The 19,059-nt window shown below is 37.2% G+C and overlaps 1 protein-coding gene across 1 annotated transcript in view; it reads left to right on the top strand.

Moving 5' to 3' along the window:
- The window catches only part of IMPG2 (interphotoreceptor matrix proteoglycan 2), a 107,799-nt gene that overhangs the window by 60,833 nt on the left and 27,907 nt on the right, over positions 1-19,059 (top strand). The window contains exons 10-11 of the mRNA XM_021933979.2: positions 9,567-9,811; positions 13,453-13,538. Of these exons, the coding sequence (XP_021789671.2) occupies positions 9,567-9,811; positions 13,453-13,538 (331 nt within the window). The remainder of the gene's footprint in view (positions 1-9,566; positions 9,812-13,452; positions 13,539-19,059) is intronic.

Genomic DNA, 19,059 nt, shown 5'->3' with positions numbered 1-19,059 from the left:
TAACATAACGTCCTCCAGTCCATCCGTGTTGCTGTGAATCACAGGATTTCCTTCTTTTCATGGCTAAATAGTATTCCATTGTGTATGTGTAACTGAGGGGAGGCTTGGCTGCTCACTGCTTGCAAAGCCAGTAACAAGGACGATGTGCAGTGAAAGGAAAGTGACTTTATTTCCAAAGCTAGCAGTGGGGGAAGCGGCCAACTTAACCTCCAGAAATGATTCAAACTTCAGGCTGGGAAGAGGGGATTGAAAAAGGAAATTGGCAATGGGAGGCATGCAGGAGGGGTGCTGGGTACAAGGTCTGCATGTCTTGTTCCAGTGGCTATCTCGAGCCATGGTCCACCAGGAGCGCAGCTGGCGTCATCTCAACAATGGCTGGGTTGTTGACTGTCTTGAGATAATCTCTGGAATTTTGCAGCTGCGTCTCCATGCTTGGTCTGTCTCAAGATTAGCCCCTGGAACTTCTAAGTAAGCATATACTTAGATATAAGCATGCAGTTAAATAAACGTGCATGGGGTAAGGGAGTACATGGTGGGAGATGGTAGGAGGGAGTGAAGTTTCAGAGTATGTTTCAGGGCTGTATTTTAAAACTAAGGGGGAAAAGGCTCCTACAGTTTGTTTCAAGGTTACAACTTGAGACTGGGAAGAAAGGAGAAGAGAAAAATTGTTTTAAAATGCATTTGGGGCCGGGCAGGGTGGCTCACACCGGTAATCTGGCTAACATGGTGAAACCCCATCTCTACTAAAAAATGCAAAAAATTAGCCGGGCGTGGTGGTGGGCGCCTGCGGTCCCAGTTGCTCCGGAGGCTGAGGCAGGAGAATGGCGTGAACCCAGGAGGCGGAGCTTGCAGTGAGCCGAGATCGCGCCACTGCACTCCAGCCTGGGCGGTACTGCGAGACTTCGTCTCAAAAAAAAAAAAAAAAAAAAAAAAAAGGAAGCTAAACTACTTGGTTGCTTATATATACCACATTTTCTTAATTCATTCATCTGTTGTTGGACAGCCAGGTTGACCCCATATCTTGGCTGTTGTGAGTAGTGCTGAAATAAATAAACATGGCTGTGTGGATCTCTCTTTGATATACTAATTTCCTTCCCTTTGAATAAATGCCCAGTAGTGGGATTGCTGGATCATATGGTAGTTCCATTTGTAGTTTTTTGAGGAACTTCCATATTGTTTTCCACCGTGGCTATCCAAGTTACATTCCCGCCAAAAGTATGTAAGAATCCCCTTTCTCTGGATCCTCACTAGCATTTGCTATTTTTTGTCTTTTTGATAATAGCTATCCTAACTGGCATTAGATGATACTTCATTTTGGTTTTGATTTGCATATCCCTGTTGATGAAAATGTTGAGCATTTTAAAATATATTTTTTGGCCATTTCTATGTTTTCTTTTGAGAAATGTCGATTCGGATCATTTGCACATTTTTAAATTGGATGATTATTTTGCTGTGGAGATATTTGAGTTACTTCTGTATTCTGGATATTGATCCCATGTCAGATAAATAGTTTGCAAATATTTTATCTCATTCTTCAGGTTACTTTTTCACTCTGTTGATTGTTTCCTTTGCTGTGCACAAGCTTTTTAGTTTAATATAATTCTATTTGTTTTTTTTGTTTTTGTTGCCTATGCCTCTGAGGTCTTATTCATAAAATCTTTTTCAAGACCAATGTCCTGAATTATTTTCCCAATGTTTTCTTCTAGTATTTGATAGTTTTTCAAGTCTGACATTTAGGTCTTTGATCCACTTTGAGTGGATTTTTTGTACAGAGTGAGAGCTGAGGGGTCTAGTTTCATTCTTCTGCATATGGATATCCAGTTTTCCCAGCACCATTCATTGAAGAGAGTGTCCTTCCTGCAGTATATGTTCTTGACACTTATGCCAAAAATCAATTGGTTGTATATATGGATTGATTTCTGGATTCTCTATGCTGTTCCATTGATCCGTGTGTCTGTTTTTATTGCTAGTACCAGGCTGTTTTGATGACTACAGCTTTGTACTTTATTTGAAGTCTAGTAGTATGATACATATCTTCAGCTTTGTTATTTTTTCTCAGGATTGCTTTGGCTATTTGGGGTCTTTTGTGGTTCCATACCAATTTTAAGACTTTTTTTTCTATTTCTGTGAAGAATGTCATTGGCATTTTGATAAGGATTGCTTCAAATCTGTAGACTGCTTTGAGTAGTATGGTCATTGTAACAATTTTAATTCTTCTGATGCAGGAGAATGGGATGTTTTCCCATTTTTTTTTGTATCCCTTTTAATTTCTTTCATCAGTGTTTTGTAGTTTTTCTTGCAGAGGTCTTTCACCTGCTTGGTTAAATTTATTTTTACGTATTTTATTTTTCTTGTAGCTATTGTAAATGGGATTGCCTTTTTTTTTTTTTTTTTCTCAGCTAAATTGTTACTTGTGTATAGAAATGCCACGGGATTTTTGTAAGTTGATTTTGTATCCTGCAACCTTACTAAATTCATGCATCAAATCTAAGAGTTTTTTAAATGGAGTCTTCGGGTTTTTCTCAGTGTAAGACCACATGATCAGCAAACAGGGATAATTTGACTTCCTCTTTTCCAACTTGTATGCCTTTTATTTATTTCTTTTGCTTGATTGCTCTGGATAGGACTTCTGGTACTATGTTGAACAGCAGTGGTAAAAGTGGGCATTCTTGCCTTGTTCCAGTTCTTAGAGGAAATGCTTCCAACTTTTCCCCATGCAGTATGATGTTAGCTGTGGCATTGTCATATGTGGACTTTATTGTATTGAGGTGCTTTTCCTCTACTAATTTTTTGAGGGTTTTAATCATGAAGGCATGCTGAATTTTATTAAATAGTTTTTCTGTATCATTATGATGATCATATGGTTTTTATCCTTCATTCTGCTGATGTGATGTTTCATCCTTATTGATTTGCATATGTTGAACAATCCTTGCATTCCTGGGATAAATCCTACTTGGTCATGGTGTATTATCTTTTTGAGGGTCTATTGGATTTGATTTGCTAATATTTTGTTGAGGATTTTTGCATCTGTGTTCATCAGGGATTTTGCCCTGTAGTTTTCAATTTTTGTCATGTGCATGTCTGGTTTTGGAATAATTAAATTTTTCTGCTTTAATTTTGTGGAATAATTTCAGAAGAATTGGTATTCATTCTTCTTTAAAGGTTCAGTAGAATTCAGTGGTGAAGTCATCCAGTCCTGAACTTTTCTTTTTCAGTAGACTTTTTGTTACTGATTTAATCTTGTTACTTGTTGTTGGTCTGCTCAGGTTTTCTGTTTCTTTTTGGTTCAATTTTGGTAGGTTATATGTGTTCAGGAATTTATTTCCACTAGGTTTTCAAATTTATTGGCATATGGTTATTCAGAGTGGTCTGCAATTATCCTTTCCATTTCTGTGGTATTTGATGTGATGTCTGCTTTTTCATTTCTGATTTTATTTGTTTGGGTCCTCTATCTCTCTTTTCTTGAATCTGTAGATTACTTTGAGTAATGGTAGAATTCTATAGACCATTAGTCTAGCTAATGGTTTGCTGATTTTTGTCTATTCAAAAAACCAACTGTTTGTTTTGTTACTCTTTTGTATATTTATTTTGGTCTCCATGTCTTTTATTTCTGCTCTGATCTTTATTATTTCTTTCCTGCTACTAATTTTTTGGTTTGGTTTGTTTTTGCCTTTCTAGTTATTTGAGATGCATTGTTAAGTTGTTTATTTGAAATTGTTTTGGTTGTTTGATGTAGACATTTATTGCTATAAACTTGCCTCTTACTACTGCTTTTGCTGTGTCCCACAGGTTTTGGTATGTTGTGTTTCTATTTTCATTTGTTACAAGGAATATTTTGTTTTTATTTTAAATTTCTTCACCCATTGATCATTTAGGAGCATATTGTTTAACTTTCCTTTATTTGTATAGTTTTAAATTTGTCTCTTGTTTTGATTTCTAGTATAATTCCATTGTGGTCAGATAAGATACTTGATATAATTTTGATCAAAAAAATTTTTTGAGACTTGTTCTGTATCTTAACATATGGTCAATCATGGAAAATATTCCATGTACTAATGAAAACAGTGTGTATTCTGCAGCTGTGCATCTATTCAGTGAAATGTTCTGTAAATGCCTGTGAGGGCCACTTAGTCTGTGGTGCAGTTTAAATCTGGTGTTCCTTTGTTGATTTTTCTTTCTAGACGATTTGTTCTAGGGAGATAATGGGGTGTTGAAGTCCTCAACTGTTATTATATTGGGGTCTATCTCTCTGTTTAGATCTAATAATAATTGCTTTATATATCTTGGTGCTCCATTTTGGGCACAGGTATATTTATAATTGTTATATTTTCTTGCTGAATGGATTCCTTTATTATTATATAATGTCCTTCTTTGTCTCTTTTTTCAACTTTTGACTTGAAGTCTGTTTTTTCTAAGCATGGTTACTGCCACTTGCTTTTGGTTTCTGTTTGTGTGAGATATATGCTTCCATCCCTTCACTTTAGATCTTTATGTGTCTTTATAGGTCATGTAAGTTTTTCGTAGGCAGCATATAGTTTGTCTTTTTTTTTTTTTTTTTTAATCTTTCAGCCAGTCAATATATTTTAAATGGAGAATTTAACCTATTTAACTTCAACATTGTAATTCACAGTTGAGAACGTCTGTCATTTTGTTGTTTGTTTTCTAGTTGTTTCGTATATTCTTTGTTCCTTATTTCTTCTCTCATTGTTTATTTTTATGGTTGCTTTGATCCTTTCTTATAGTGTGGGGATGAGTGCCAGGTGTCTCTAGTCAGCCATATTACTGATGTCACCCACAATTGCTAACCTAGGTACAGTTTTCAAAATTATTCAGCATTGTCAGGAATTAACCAGCTGATAAAATTTATTTGTAACTTTTGGATGTATTTATATTCTGAGCTGTGTATAAATGAATGTATAGCACTGAGATAGTCTATAGGATATATAATATGCCGTTTCCCTCTCTCTCTTCATAAGCATTTATATGCACATGAAGTTTTTTATTTGCTGTGCACCTCTTTTAAAATGTACTCATTATGTTAATTTAGTAGTATGCATTTGAAGTGAATCAACAACATATCCATCTGGTATACCCAATTTATATATTTAGCTTCAGGCTTTTTCAATATGTATCTGTTTCCTAGAAGAAGCTACAAAAGAAGAGATGTCTGAGTTTCTCCAAAATATCCTTATTTTGGTTGATCTTGATGAAATGTGATAGCACTATTTTTAATTTTAAAATATATATGCATCAAACAGCCAATCAGGGCATCTGAGGGGAGAGAATAAGAAAGGGTAAATTTCACCTCCACATGATTGATGTCTTTGGAAATAGCTGTCAGACACAGAAACTCTCCTCTGTATAGCAGCTGCCTGAGTCCAGTTCAAAAGATGAAAGATGATGATCCAGTGGTGGTTAGTTAACTTGGAGTTGCTAAGTATTGAGAGCCAGCACAGCTTTCTTCAATCAGATACTATTTTATCTGCCAGTCTGTATTCTGCTTCTCATGAATTTCCTTGGCCTCTCGGTTTTCTTTTATTCTGTCCGTCATCCTGAGATATCTTTGTACTCCATTACCATGCCAGAACTCAGTCTGTTCTGGGTCACAGTGATGTTCTTGGCCCTCAAAATAGATGGTTTTCTGGTATCTCAAGCACTTATTTGAGTTCTCTTTCCAGGACAAAAACATAGTAACAAATTATAACATCTCTCTGAGGCATTTTATCTTCTTTAATGAACTTATCTGTACTAGACAAGGTAGATTATAATAGAAGTATTATATTTAGATGTCCAATGGAAACATTGGGAGGCAAATAATATTTTGCCAATAAAGAGTAACACCAGTAATCTATTCCAGGCTGCCTGATTTGCATAGATTTCTTGATCCAGGAACATTTCTCTTGATCTTTTCCCTATCATTTGAAAAGTCATGCAAGGCACATGGTAGGTTCCCAGTAAATGCTTAACTCTCCTTGTCTGATTTTCTGCATAACCTAAGAACCAACTGAAGTGCTAACTGACATAACCTTTCTTCCACCCTCTTTTTCTTTTTTTCTTATAGTTTTTTTTTTTTTTATCTTAGAGTCATATTTACACTAGAAGTAAGTTTAATAGGTTGTGCAAAAATCCCAAAAAGAAACCCACCTTTCTGGAGAGGTCGATATGGTCCATCACTCTAAGACTTGGAAGAGCATGCACATCCTTACAGAGCTGGGCTGTGGCCAGGAAACAATGTCTCTAAAATTATTAACCAGAAGATACAAATATATGAAGCTAATATGAATGTTCTTTAGGGTTAAAAATTGCTCTGTTATATTTAGAGTCTGAAAATGCTTCAGATTAAGTCAGGCATATCATGTACCGTTGTTTAAGTGGCATACATTCAATTGTCTTATCTGCCTACGTTAGGGAACAAAATTGACCATTTGTTTCTTCATTATTTTCACAAGCCTATATTGAACTACTATGAGCCAGGCATTGTGCTAGATGGTGGGGACATAGAGCCAAAAAATAATTGTGCTTATAAAGTTGGTGGGGAGATAGAACATGAGCACCAATCACGTCTTCATGTTAAAAAGAAGTTTCCCTGGGAGATGACAGCTAAGCTGAAGTAAAAAAGAAATAGCCAGGTGAAGAAGGTATCTATATGTGTGTGTACATGTGTATGTGGAAGATATAAGGGCTGGGAGGTAATAAGAGGCATTGCAGAAAGAAGGAAAAGATCCAGAAACAGAGCAGGTGCCTATGGTCTGCGAGTCTATCAGAATGACTGAAGGCTCATCAAGAGCAAGGGGGAATATGGTGTGATGAGTTCTGATCAGTAGGTGACCCTCTTATTGTTTGATTCTATCTTGTAACCATCATTTGACATTTTAGCATATTTTACTGATTTGATTTCTTTATAAATAATATTGGGAATTACCTATGAATCAACATTCTCAGATGTGCAAAATTGAAATACTTTCATTGCTTAGAGGATTGAGGGAAGTTCTAGAGACAAGCAGATGTTTTTACTACTTAGAGCATCAGGGTGTCAAAGTGCTCAGTTATTACTTTTAAGAGCCCTGAACCACTGCATTAGAAGAGGTATCCTATCATATCTGGGAAGAAAACAGTATTGACATCACTCAGAGTAAGACAGGAACATCAAAGAGGCCCGGCTGCTTGCTTGTATGGCAGGTGGGAGTGTCACCTTTATGGCTTTCCCTGCAGTCCAGGGTGTGTGATCTGTGCCGCGTAGGCCAGGCCAGGTCCAGACCAGTGCTCCCAGGAAGGAGAAGTCTCTTGAGGCCAGTCATGCTTACCAAACCATAAAAGACAATGAAGTCTCTAGGATGCCTATTGATCTATTTAAAAATGAGAAATATATGTGCCAACAGACCAATCAATTATTATAGCATTGACTGGCTCATGCATTCTTTCCTCATAGGAAAATTTGTAGGGAGTTATAATCAAAAGTTTCTTTTACAAGCTTGAAATCAAAAAGAGAAAGTTGGATGATCTCAGCAGCCAGTATCATCTAGCTGTGATAGCTTATTGTAACCATTTCCAACCTAGGGATCTATTTCCCAAGGAACTCCCAACAAACTGGTCAGAAGCTTTCCACTAACTAGTAACATCAATGAGCCGACTAATTTCTTTTTTCCTATACTCTATGATGTCATCCTTACTATGTTGGTACTTTCCTTTAGATCTATAAATACCTTGATTATGCTGCAGGTTTCTTTTTACATTCAGGCAAGTATATATTTCTGTTCATCTAGTAGGCACTGGGTACCTCTCTGTGCTAGGCACCAAACTGAGCACTGGGGATAGAAACTCAAGGAGAGACTGAGACACCATCACTGTGAACAAAATCTTTGCACAAAGCAATGAAGGCTAAAATAAAGAAATATGTGAGGATATATAAGTTCAGAGGAAGAAGCACGTTCGTTTAAATTTTATTCAATTTTTCATTTTTTTATTTTTATGCTTTGTTTTGAGACTAGTTTGCTGCTGTGGAATGTCTGAAAGTGGCGAATTGCTTTTACTGCATGTCTGCCTTGAGTGGTTTGTCTCTTGGAAGGTAGTGTTGTCGTTTCCTCTGGAGGGATCTCGGTGTGGCTTGCTGGGTACTTACTGCCTATGATGGATGTGCTGCAGAGACTGGCTGGAAGCCACAGTGATGACTGGTATTGAGCTGTCCTCATAATTACTTTTTTGGGTAATAGTTTAATTAAAGCTACTGAGAGGGTAGCATAGTAGTTCAGAATGTAGGGGCTGGAGTTGGACAGATCTGTGTTGAAATTATGACTCTGCCACATATTACATGTTATGAAATCTAAAGGAAGTCTTTTAACTGCTCTAAGGGCTTGTTTCCTCAACGATATTCTGAAGCTAAAATGTCTTTCATCAGGTTATTATGAAAATTAAATGAGATAAAGCATGTAAAATACCTGTCACATTGTCAGCACTTACAAACTGTTAGCTTTTAGTTAGAGAAATCTGAGTTGGAGTCTAGAGGAGTATTTTTATTTGGTTTAAAATTTTATATTCTGATGTTATTTCTCCAAAAGACTAGTTAAGAAAATGTCAACACATCAACTCATACTTATTTATTTTCTGTCTTTCTGTCCTGTGTTCCAAGAAGTCTCCTCTTTGTTTGCTTGTGGAAAGGTTGATGGTGAAAAGGCCTAATTCCCAGACAAGTGCTGTTTGTTAGTACTTGTTGAGGTTTTACATAATTCACTAATAAGGGAGTTAGCTTTAAAAAGAGAGAGAGAGAGAGAGCTTGTTTCTAGAGTATCTGAAAAAGAGAAATTCATATAGTCAATTTGGAACAGATTACTAAATTGCATACAAAATTGGTTAATGCCCTGGAGGGTAGTAAAATATAACTTTAGAGATTTTTTTCCTACTAGGCCAAGAAAAAAATTACTTCATAATAGTTTTTTACAATTTAGTCTTAAACTTTATAGAACTGTAAATTGTCTGGGTTATCAAACCAAAGTATGTCTTCTGAAAGAACTGTCATATTAGAAAATACTCCAGCACAACATTTTAAAGGAAAATAATCATCAATTTGCTTTAGTACCAAGTTTTTCATAATTTTCCTACCACAATAGATAACTATGTTTCAGTACATAATTCATCTAACAACAACAATGAAGTGATGTGAGAGGATTTTGCACTGTCAAGAGGAATTAGAAAGACTGTTTTTAAAAAGGCAGAGGGGGACATGCTAATAGGAAAAGAAGAAGTAGGTTGACAGTGAGGATGGAGGACTTGCCTTTGAAAGAGGAAAGAAGTGAGAACGTAGGGGAAGAAGATGCTCAGATCATTCTGCAGGGTTGCCTCTGTGGCCTCCTTACAATTCTTTTCCCTATTTTTAGAGCTATGACCCCTCATTCTCTGAGAAGGAGGAGAGGATGGCAAAAGGTTGTCCAGGGTTTTCAGAGAAAAGTGATGGAATCCATGCTTTTTGAGACTCCCCCTCTGGGTCCAATATTTGTTTCTTCATGGGTTCAATGCTCCTTTCTTTGTGCTTCCTTAGCTGAACCTAATCTGTTCTCTCTTTCCATCCATAGTGGCGTAGATGTTTACTATGCAGTTACCTTCAACGGTGAGGCCATTAGCAATACCACCTGGGACCTCATCAGCCTTCACTCCAACAAGGTGGAAAACCATGGCCTTGTGGAACTGGACGATAAACCCACTGTTGTTTATACAATCAGTAACTTCAGAGATTATATTGCTGAGACATTGCAGCAGAATTTTTTGCTGGGGAACTCTTCCTTGAATCCAGATCCTGATTCCCTGCAGCTTATCAATGGTGAGTTTCATATCCATCATGAAGTCCTTGTCTAGTTTCTTTTCTGGTGTGCTCTGGTGTAAACTAATTTCCCAAAATATATAAGGTTCTGACCATTCTCTAGACTTTATGAGACAGGAGTCAACCTGATATGAATGGAGCTTTAGCCGTGCAGCTCTTTGGATAGATTAATCAGGGGCTTTCTGGAATATTTTTAGACAAAAGGCCACAGAGTGTGGAAAGTGGCAGTTAGAAATAGTTTAGAGAAATAGGAGCAAAGTATAAGAAAAAGGAAAGTAGTACTTGGAAGTATGTACTGAAACAGGCTATAATGCTTCCCTGACAACTGAGACATGAACTCTCTGAGGTAAGTCAGCTAGTAAAGGCTTAAAAATCAGAGTGTAGAAAAAAAGGAGGAGCTCAAGAAAGGCAATGGGAGATCTAGGTCAAAGAAGAAGTGATAATGGGTGCCGTGCGGAATCCCGGATAATCCAATACTGACTTTAAATTCAGATCGCTGTGGAGATCCTGTTATGATCCATAATGAACAGGTGGATATGACAGATCGTGAAGAAGAGGGTGTTTAACCTGGATTTGGAGGCTACAGGGTGCCCAGTCAACCTTGGACTTAAAACTTGCTAAGATTCTGGCTACTAGTATGCAGCATCTTAACTCATCAGGGCCACGGTATCCTGCTAACTCACTTGCTACTTTGCATTTGCTTCTATTCTCCATGATTTCTTTACTCATTGGTAGTTTAGCTTTTAAAATGTTCAGTGGAATATGCATTACTGAAGTGACAGCATGGGAGAAGTACCAGCTGCCGAGGAGGAAAATCTACAAGTGAGTCAATACTAATGATGCATTTTTACAGCCTCTTTAGCTGCCACACATTTTAAAGAGAAAACAGCCTCTGTCCTGTCCTTTCAGGCAGCTACTACCTAGCCGTGTGCGTGTGTGTGTGTGCGTGCGTGTGTGTGTGTGTGTGCGTGTGTGTGTGTGTGTGTAACAAATGAACAAAAATAGACACTAGAGAAGCCAGAGAGGCTTGTTGGATTTACACAGGAAGATCAGAAAATTAATAATCAAAGAAAATAGTAGATTTAAAAGGCAAGGTAGGGAAGGAGAATTTTTAGAGAGACAAAGAAGAGTCTTGTCTTTCCAGGCAGTTATATGTGTGTGTGTGTGTGTGTATTTGTGTATATATGTGTGTGTGAAAGAGACAGAGAAAGTGAGAAAGGGAAAGGGAGAGAAAAAATTTTTAATAAGATTTTACTGCATGTGATTTAATCTCTTTTTTCCCCAAATAAGATTTTGTCTCTGCCTCTGTCTTTCTCTCTCTCTCTCTTTCTTTCTCTCTTTCTTTCTTTTCTTTTCTTTTTTCTTTTCTTTTCTTCTCTTTTCTTTCTTTCTTTTTTCCAGACCAAAACTTTACATTGCTTTCAACTTATTTTGGCTGCTGGACCAACCGTTTTTTTTAATGTGACACTCTGCTGGGACAGGGTCACAAAGTGGTCTGGGCTTTATATGAATTACATAGGACTTTAAGATGGAGAAGCACTCTCTTCAGTGGAGGAGAGTGGTATAGGACCATTCATTCTGAAACATTAGGGAGCCTTTATATTTTGGAGTAGGTATCCTGCGCTCACTTCTTCATATACTCCTTTGTCATTGTTGAATCTCTGCTGGAATACTAGAGCTAGATAAAACAGTGAACAGATAAGAAGCTTGTTATAATCTGAAACTGCTGAAGTCCCTCTGGCAATGCTAATAGAGATTAGCCAGGGCTAACCATAGGGACGGCATATGGGCAGAAGATTCTAGGCATCAGGATATTGGGATCAGACAGAGAAAAGATATAGTTAGGAGATCATGACCTAAGTGGGTTAAGAACCGACACTGAGCAGAAGGTGCAAACACCAAGGTCAGTAGCTGGAGTGGTAGGAGAATGGCATGAAGATTAAGGTCTACAATAAACAGTGGTTGCTTAGGAAACGACATCCACAAACAGTATTGCAAGATCTTCCTTTTGTGTGGAGCCTGTGGGTGGAGCCACTTTCATAAAGGTGTCCTGAAAAGAGGTAAACGACTTTCTTAGAATTTGTAAGCAAGTTCAACAAAAGCTTTACAATATCTAATACCAACTAATTCAAGTGCCTTAGGCTTTCCTTAGATGTATATTTCAATTAGTCAGAAGTTTGTCTCTCAAGTTTATTTCTATTGTCAGGCCAACTTCAGAGTTCTGAATGGTGGCAGCTTTCTATGTAACTTGATCATTATCTCAAAAGACATGATCCTCCTTGTATTAGTCCATTCTCACACTGCTCTGAAGAACCTGAGGCTGGGTAATTTATGAAGAAAAGACATTTAATTGACTTACGGTTCCACAGGCTGTACAGGCAGCATGGCCGGAAGGCCTCAGGAAACTTACAATCATGGCAGAAGGTGAAGAGGTGAAGGGCAAGCAAGCACGTCTTGCCATGGTGGAGCAGAAGGGAGGCAGGGGAAGAGACAGAGAGAGAGAGAGAGGGAGAGAGAGAAGTGCCACACACTTTTAACCAACTAGATCTCATCAGGACTCACTCACTGTCACGAGAACAGCAAAGAGGAAATCTGCCCCCCTGATCCAATCACCTTCCACCAGGCCCCACTTCCAGCACTTGGGATCGCAACTCAACATGAGATTTGGGTGGGGACATAGAGACAAACCATATCACTTCTTGATCGTGTGGAGCTTATTTTTCATAGAAGACAAGATAATTGTATACGCAGTTTTTAAAAGTTTTGGAAAATACGTAAGCCAAATAGGGTTTTTGACCTTTGCTTGATTCCTGTTAAGTCAGGCCAGTGGGAACAGGTGGATAAAGAGACTCTACTTCTATTTTTGGTTGCATACACCAGATCACTCTCCTGGCAATCCCTTCTTTTTAGCTTTTATTGATTTTCTCTCCCCTGTAGGCAAAATCAGCTGCTTCTTTGTCTGTGTCACCATATATTGTATATATGCCCCTTACATTGTTTTAGAATTTGTGTTTATTTCCCTGATATATGCAATACTTCCAGAAGAGAAACTTGGCTTTATTAATGTTTATAGCCTCAACTTTGGTAAAGTCTGTGGTAACTAGCAAGGATTCATTAAATTTTTGTTGAATTAAATTATATAATCTACTCTCTATGTTGCTCTTTAATATCATTACAGTGATAAAGATTTTTGGTGTCCTAGCTCAGTTTTCAAAGGTACTTTCTTCCCAAAAGGCAATTATGTCTGCATACTTTTCTACCATTCTTAGCATAAACCAAATGAATTGAAATTTTAGTACAACTTTTTTACTTAAAAATTAATTTAAAAATAAGCGCTTCATAGGAATCTTGAACAGAATAAAAACTGACTTGAGAAAGGAAAGGAAGTAATAGAGGATGTCCTAAATGTAATAATGGGAAGAATCTTTATTTTATGTTAGATTCTTATAATTCAGGCAGATTGTGCTAATATAAATAAAATATCTGAATAAAGTAATAAATATTTTCTAAGTAAGTGTGTCCCGTATGTTCTGCTAGAATCTAAACTATGAAGAGGAAGAACTTGGCTTTCAGTTGTCCCTGCACCTCAAATACAGTACGACCTCAACTAAAAATGTTCTCTAATGTTGTTCTTTCCTCAGTGAGAGGAGTTTTGCGTCACCAAACTGAAGATCTAGTTTGGAACACCCAAAGTTCAAGTCTTCAGGCAACGCCATCATCTATTCTGGTATGTTTTTATATTTTATGCTAGAACTAGGCCCTCAAGCTTCTCTTCTTTCTTCCCTCACCTGCTTACTTTGGCATTATACATTTCCCAAGCTGTTCTCATTTCAATTATTCTCTTGCATCATCCCTAGACCATTACTCATAGGTGTCAGCTCATAGGTACCAAGTGTTGGTTCAGAAAATTTAAGCCTTCTGCAGTGGTGAAATAAAGTCTGCATTGCCAAACTCCACACAGGGTAGAAAACTTATTTATGGTTCCTACTTGTTCGGTGATAATTAAGCTATTAAGTGCCCGCTGAGTTGTTCTCTGAGAGTTACCCAGAAATAGATTTTATAGCCAAGATGATAAATTGATGTACTAGGATAGAGCGTAGATTTTTTGTTTCAATGATTATAGTGAAAAAAAGGTTACACTGCGAAGCACATAGAACAGTGTGTGTACGGAAGGGAGAGAAAGAAGCATATCTGCTAGCTGACGGATGACAGGGACTCTAAATCAGGCCTCCTTGTAACCTGGACTGAAAACTCCCGCTTGCATAGAAACAGCATGGGACGAACTTTCCTTTTTGTTCTTACCACCCAGCTGCATTAGGAATTCCTCTTCCCCTTAAACCGCCACTTGCCACTTCACTTGTAGGGAGTTATACAGTAGGAAAGAAACAGCATAGTTTAAACAACAATGATAACATCTACAACCACAAACCACTACAGAATTACCTGTCTACAATGAATATAGGAATCTTTTGTTATCACATAGAAACAGTAAGGGGACTCCCTTCTCATCGACATTCCTTGCTTTTCTTCCCTCTGAAAATTTATTTTCTGTCTCATATCAGCTATTTGAATTACTTGTTTCTCGACTTTAATGGAGCGATGGAAATTCCAGAAAGCCTGCCCTTAATTCCTGTAACCATTAATCTCTGCAGCCATTTCTTCTACTAGGTTACAGAGTAACTCATTATTACAATGTAGAATTACTAAAAACAATCTTTTCACTGAGTTACATATTGGACAAAATAGATTAGAAGAGATTTACAGAGAGTACATTCATTTGGTGTGTATTTATTTCTTCACTTATTCATTCATTCAAATACGTTTGTTTTGTGCTTTCTATGTGCCAAGAGCTTGTGAAACTAAGACAAATAAGGTGTGGCTCTGCCTACAAAAATTTCTAGTCTGGTGGTAGTAGACAGATTTCTAAACAAGGTGATGCAGACATTGTCCTAGAGGTCGATCCAGGGTACAGGGAGCGATGACAGCACCACGACTCTCCCGCTTTTAATCACATTCTCTAACCACAGGAGGAGCTTCGTGATGATATTTTAGAATCATATTGTTAAGATGAGAATTTCTATATAAGCCAGAGCGTGTAAACTGGAGACTAGCTGGATCCAACTATAGACATGCAGCTTGGGACCAAATTAAAAAAAAATAAGTCAATATTTTAAAACTAGGAGATTTTTACATAAAAATGCAGATTTCTGGCTTCTTTTGAACACCAGGAAGATCTGCTACTGTTAAGTTCATATTCCCTTGTGGCAGAAAGTGGCTGGAGCTTGGCTGTGGCTGCCCCTTAATGATAGCAAGCACCAGTAGGCTCACTTGTTCATTTATGTTGCAGTGCTTTCATTTGCATTTATGCCAACTCATTACTTTTTTGAATAGTGATTACTGTAGGGCATTCATTAACAATTTAAGGAAACATTAGAATGTTAATGGGAGATGATAAGACATGAAAACAAGGAATGATTAATTAGAAATATCTAGTTATTACTTTCTTTTTAATTTATTCCTTCCCTCCCTTTCTTCACGCCCTTGCCAACTGTTAGCAAGATTTTACTCTACCATAGACGTGAGGTGGGTTCCCCCCCTAGATTTTATTTTAAAAAATTATTTTATATATACAGAGCTGCAATAATTATATTACTAATCATTTTATTGTTTTTATTATTAGTAATAAAGGCTTTATTCAAAGAGTAAAAAAATGTTATTTTAGAGCTAGGAATGTTGGGAAAGGGAATTTGACACCTTTCTGGCACCCTGACTTGGAAAATCACTTGTACAGTGTGCTTTCTTTAGGACTAACAAGCTTTTCAATTGGCAGTAGCAGAAATGAAATTGGCCAATATAATACAGTTGTCAATATACTACATTGAACTAAAAGAAAGCATAAGTTAAATTTGTTACTATGGGAACATCTATGGATAGAAAAATTAATGAAGGGCTATTCCTGGCATGTATATGTTAACCTTTCAAAATGTATAAGAAAGCTTCATTGCCATGCCAGTTTTTAGGGAATACGTATTTGGAAGGGATGGTCTTTCTTCTTTATTTGAAAAGTCAAGTTGTTTACTTTCACATTTTATATTGTCTGTGACTTGACTTTTGAAAAGATTTTATATATTGTTTCACTTTTAATTTTTTATGAAGTGAAAAGGCATTTTGTTTACAGATACACTGAAACGGTATATTACTGCTTGAGGATTTCTTTTTCGTTGAGGATTCAGCTGCTTTCCTAATGTGTGTCAGGTTATGCGCTCCATCTGATAAAACTCAATTTCTTAAGCATGGCTTGAAGGGCTTAAGTTATCTCACTTGAGTTTTCTTGTAAAGTACATTTGGAATTTGCAAGAATATATGAGTAACTTTAACACATCTCTGGAAGTAGTTTTATATAATTAAAAGGAATAAAGTTAATTCCCTCTTATGGAATGATCATCATCATTGTAACTACTTTATTGAAGAACAGAACTTGGTATTGAGCAAATGGCTTTCTTTTCCCTGACTACAAATGTAATTTTCAGTCCTAGAAAAATAAAGGGGAAGGCTACAAACTTTTTTTCCGTGTAAACAGCCTCCATATCCCATAGAGCAGATATCTGAATATTAGGAGATGGCTGCCCACACTCCCTCCATCTGTGTTGACCTGGGTTGTATGAACCTGTGGAGTATGTTAACCCAAATGAGCGCATGGACTGCCAAGTCTGTTTGCTCTAGTTTCTCCTCTGAGAATCCTTTTACCACTTGGGAATATACACTTGTAGAGACCTCTGGATGAATAGCTGTTAGTGGGAAAAGCACTGGCACTGAGAAATCTAGAGACTTGGCTGCTTCCAGTCTGTTTTTTTTTTCTCTTTTTTTGTGTGTCCTTGAGCATTTCACTTCTATGATCCTCAGTTCCCTCTCTTTAATAGGCATGGTTATACTACATGTGTTCTTGAGTCCTTCTAAGTGTAAAATGTGATAACTTAGTTATGTTCACATACATGTGCATGCTCAGCCCCTCTTACCAATATAAGATTTTTACAAGCCAAAGGATGGCCTCATAAAGCACATGAGCCTTTGGCAAGACAAGAGCTGGTGTTTTTACTTAACTTTTTTGCCTTTCACTTTCTGGACTTTAATTTGTTGTCTTCCATTTCTCTGGAAATAAACTCTTGCTCTATCTCTGTTCGTGAGGACTCAGAATAACTTAGACCCTCTAGGCAGAAATATGAACCAGCTTTATTCTATTTGGTGGTAAGTTATGTAGGAGCACTCTGCACACAGGTCAGCAATTGTAAGCCACCTCTACTGAATAGAGTTATGTAAGGTTAACTCTACTCCTGGTAATTGCATGGTGTTTTCTGAGACAGTGTATTGCGCTGTCACCCGGGCTGGAGTGCAGTGGTGTGATCATAGCTCACTGAAGCCTCAAACTCCTTGGGTTCAAGTGATCCTCCTGCTTCAGCCTCCAGAGTACTATAGGAATGTAATATAGGAGTGCACCAAGGCACCCAGTTATTTTTTTATTTTATGATTTTTGTAGAGACAGAGTCTTACTCTGTTGCCCAGACTTGCATGCTCTTAAAGTTTACTAGAAAAATGCCAGAAGTCATCTCTCCAATTAGATCTTCTTTTTCTTTTTTTGTCCTGAATCATGAAACATGTCTTCTTATCCTCAGGTGCACTTCTGTTAGGAGATTCCCCAAGAGGGAATTTTGTGTCCTGAGATCTTTCTCTTTCTCTTTATAGGTTGTTTTGCAATTGTACCTAGTCATTTAATGATGGCCTCTGGCTTCCTCTTTCTTTACAGATGTTTTGCTTTTTCTCTCATACATTTCACTTCAACAGATTCAGGAGATTTGGTTATTAGACTCCAGTCTAATTCCTAGATATATCTTGCTTCTATTTCTTTTCTTTTCTTTTTTTTTTAGCCAAAGCTACATTGCCAAAAATGTTGGCTAACATTGCATCATATACTTTTTATCACTCTCCTTTTTCCTTTCCAGATTTTTATTTTCTGGCTAAATTTACATTTAGCCAGAATGATATCATTTTTGGTTCATGTTGTTGTTTTAAGTGATTCTCATTCCTTATTTGCTGGGCATTTATATTTCATTTTGGATTGTCTAATCACTTTTTGACAGAAATGACTTAAACTTTAATGGATTTTTAGGATTCCCTATTTAATAAATGGTGCTGGGAAAATTGGCTAGCCATAAGTAGAAAGATGAAACTGGATCCTTTCCTTACTCCTTATACGAAAATTAATTCAAGATGGATTAGAGACTTAAATGTTAGACCTAATACCATAAAAATCCTAGAGGAAAACCTAGGTAATACCATTCAGGACATAGGCATGGGCAAAGACTTCATGTCTAAAACACCAAAAGCAACGGCAGCAAAAGCTAAAATTGACAAATGGGATCTAATTAAACTAAAGAGCTTCTGCACAGCAAAAGAAACTACCATCAGAGTGAACAGGCAACCTACAGAATGGGAGAAAATGTTTGCAATCTACTCATCTGACAAAGGGCTAATATCCAGAACCTACAAAGAACTCAAACAAATTTACAAGAAAAAAACAAACAACCCCATCAAAAAATGGGCAAAGGATATGAACAGACATTTCTCAAAAGAAGACATTCATACAGCCAACAGACACATGAAAAAATGCTCATCATCACTGGCCATCAGAGAAATGCAAATCAAAACCACAATGAGATACCATCTCACACCAGTTAGAATGGCGATCATTAAAAAGTCAGGAAACAACAGGTGCTGGAGAGGATGTGGAGAAATAGGAACACTTTTACACTGTTGGTGGGATTGTAAACTAGTTCAACCATTATGGAAAACAGTATGGCGATTCCTCAAGGATCTAGAACTAGATGTACCATATGACCCAGCCATCCCATTACTGGGGATATACCCAAAGGATTATAAATTATGCTGCTATAAAGACACATGCACACGTATGTTTATTGCAGCACTATTCACAATAGCAAAGACTTGGAATCAACCCAAATGTCCATCAGTGACAGATTGGATTAAGAAAATGTGGCACATATACACCATGGAATACTATGCAGCCATAAAAAAGGATGAGTTTGCGTCCTTTGTAGGGACATGGATGCAGCTGGAAACCATCATTCTTAGCAAACTATCACAAGAACAGAAAACCAAACACCGCATGTTCTCACTCATAGGTGGGAACTGAACAATGAGATCACTTGGACTCAGGAAGGGGAACATCACAC

The sequence above is a fragment of the Papio anubis genome, chromosome 2, assembly GCF_008728515.1.
Source record: "Papio anubis isolate 15944 chromosome 2, Panubis1.0, whole genome shotgun sequence".
NCBI classification, from domain to species: Eukaryota; Metazoa; Chordata; class Mammalia; order Primates; family Cercopithecidae; genus Papio; species Papio anubis.
Note: the sequence above shows the minus strand (reverse complement) of the source record. Positions and strands in the feature narration are given on the sequence as shown.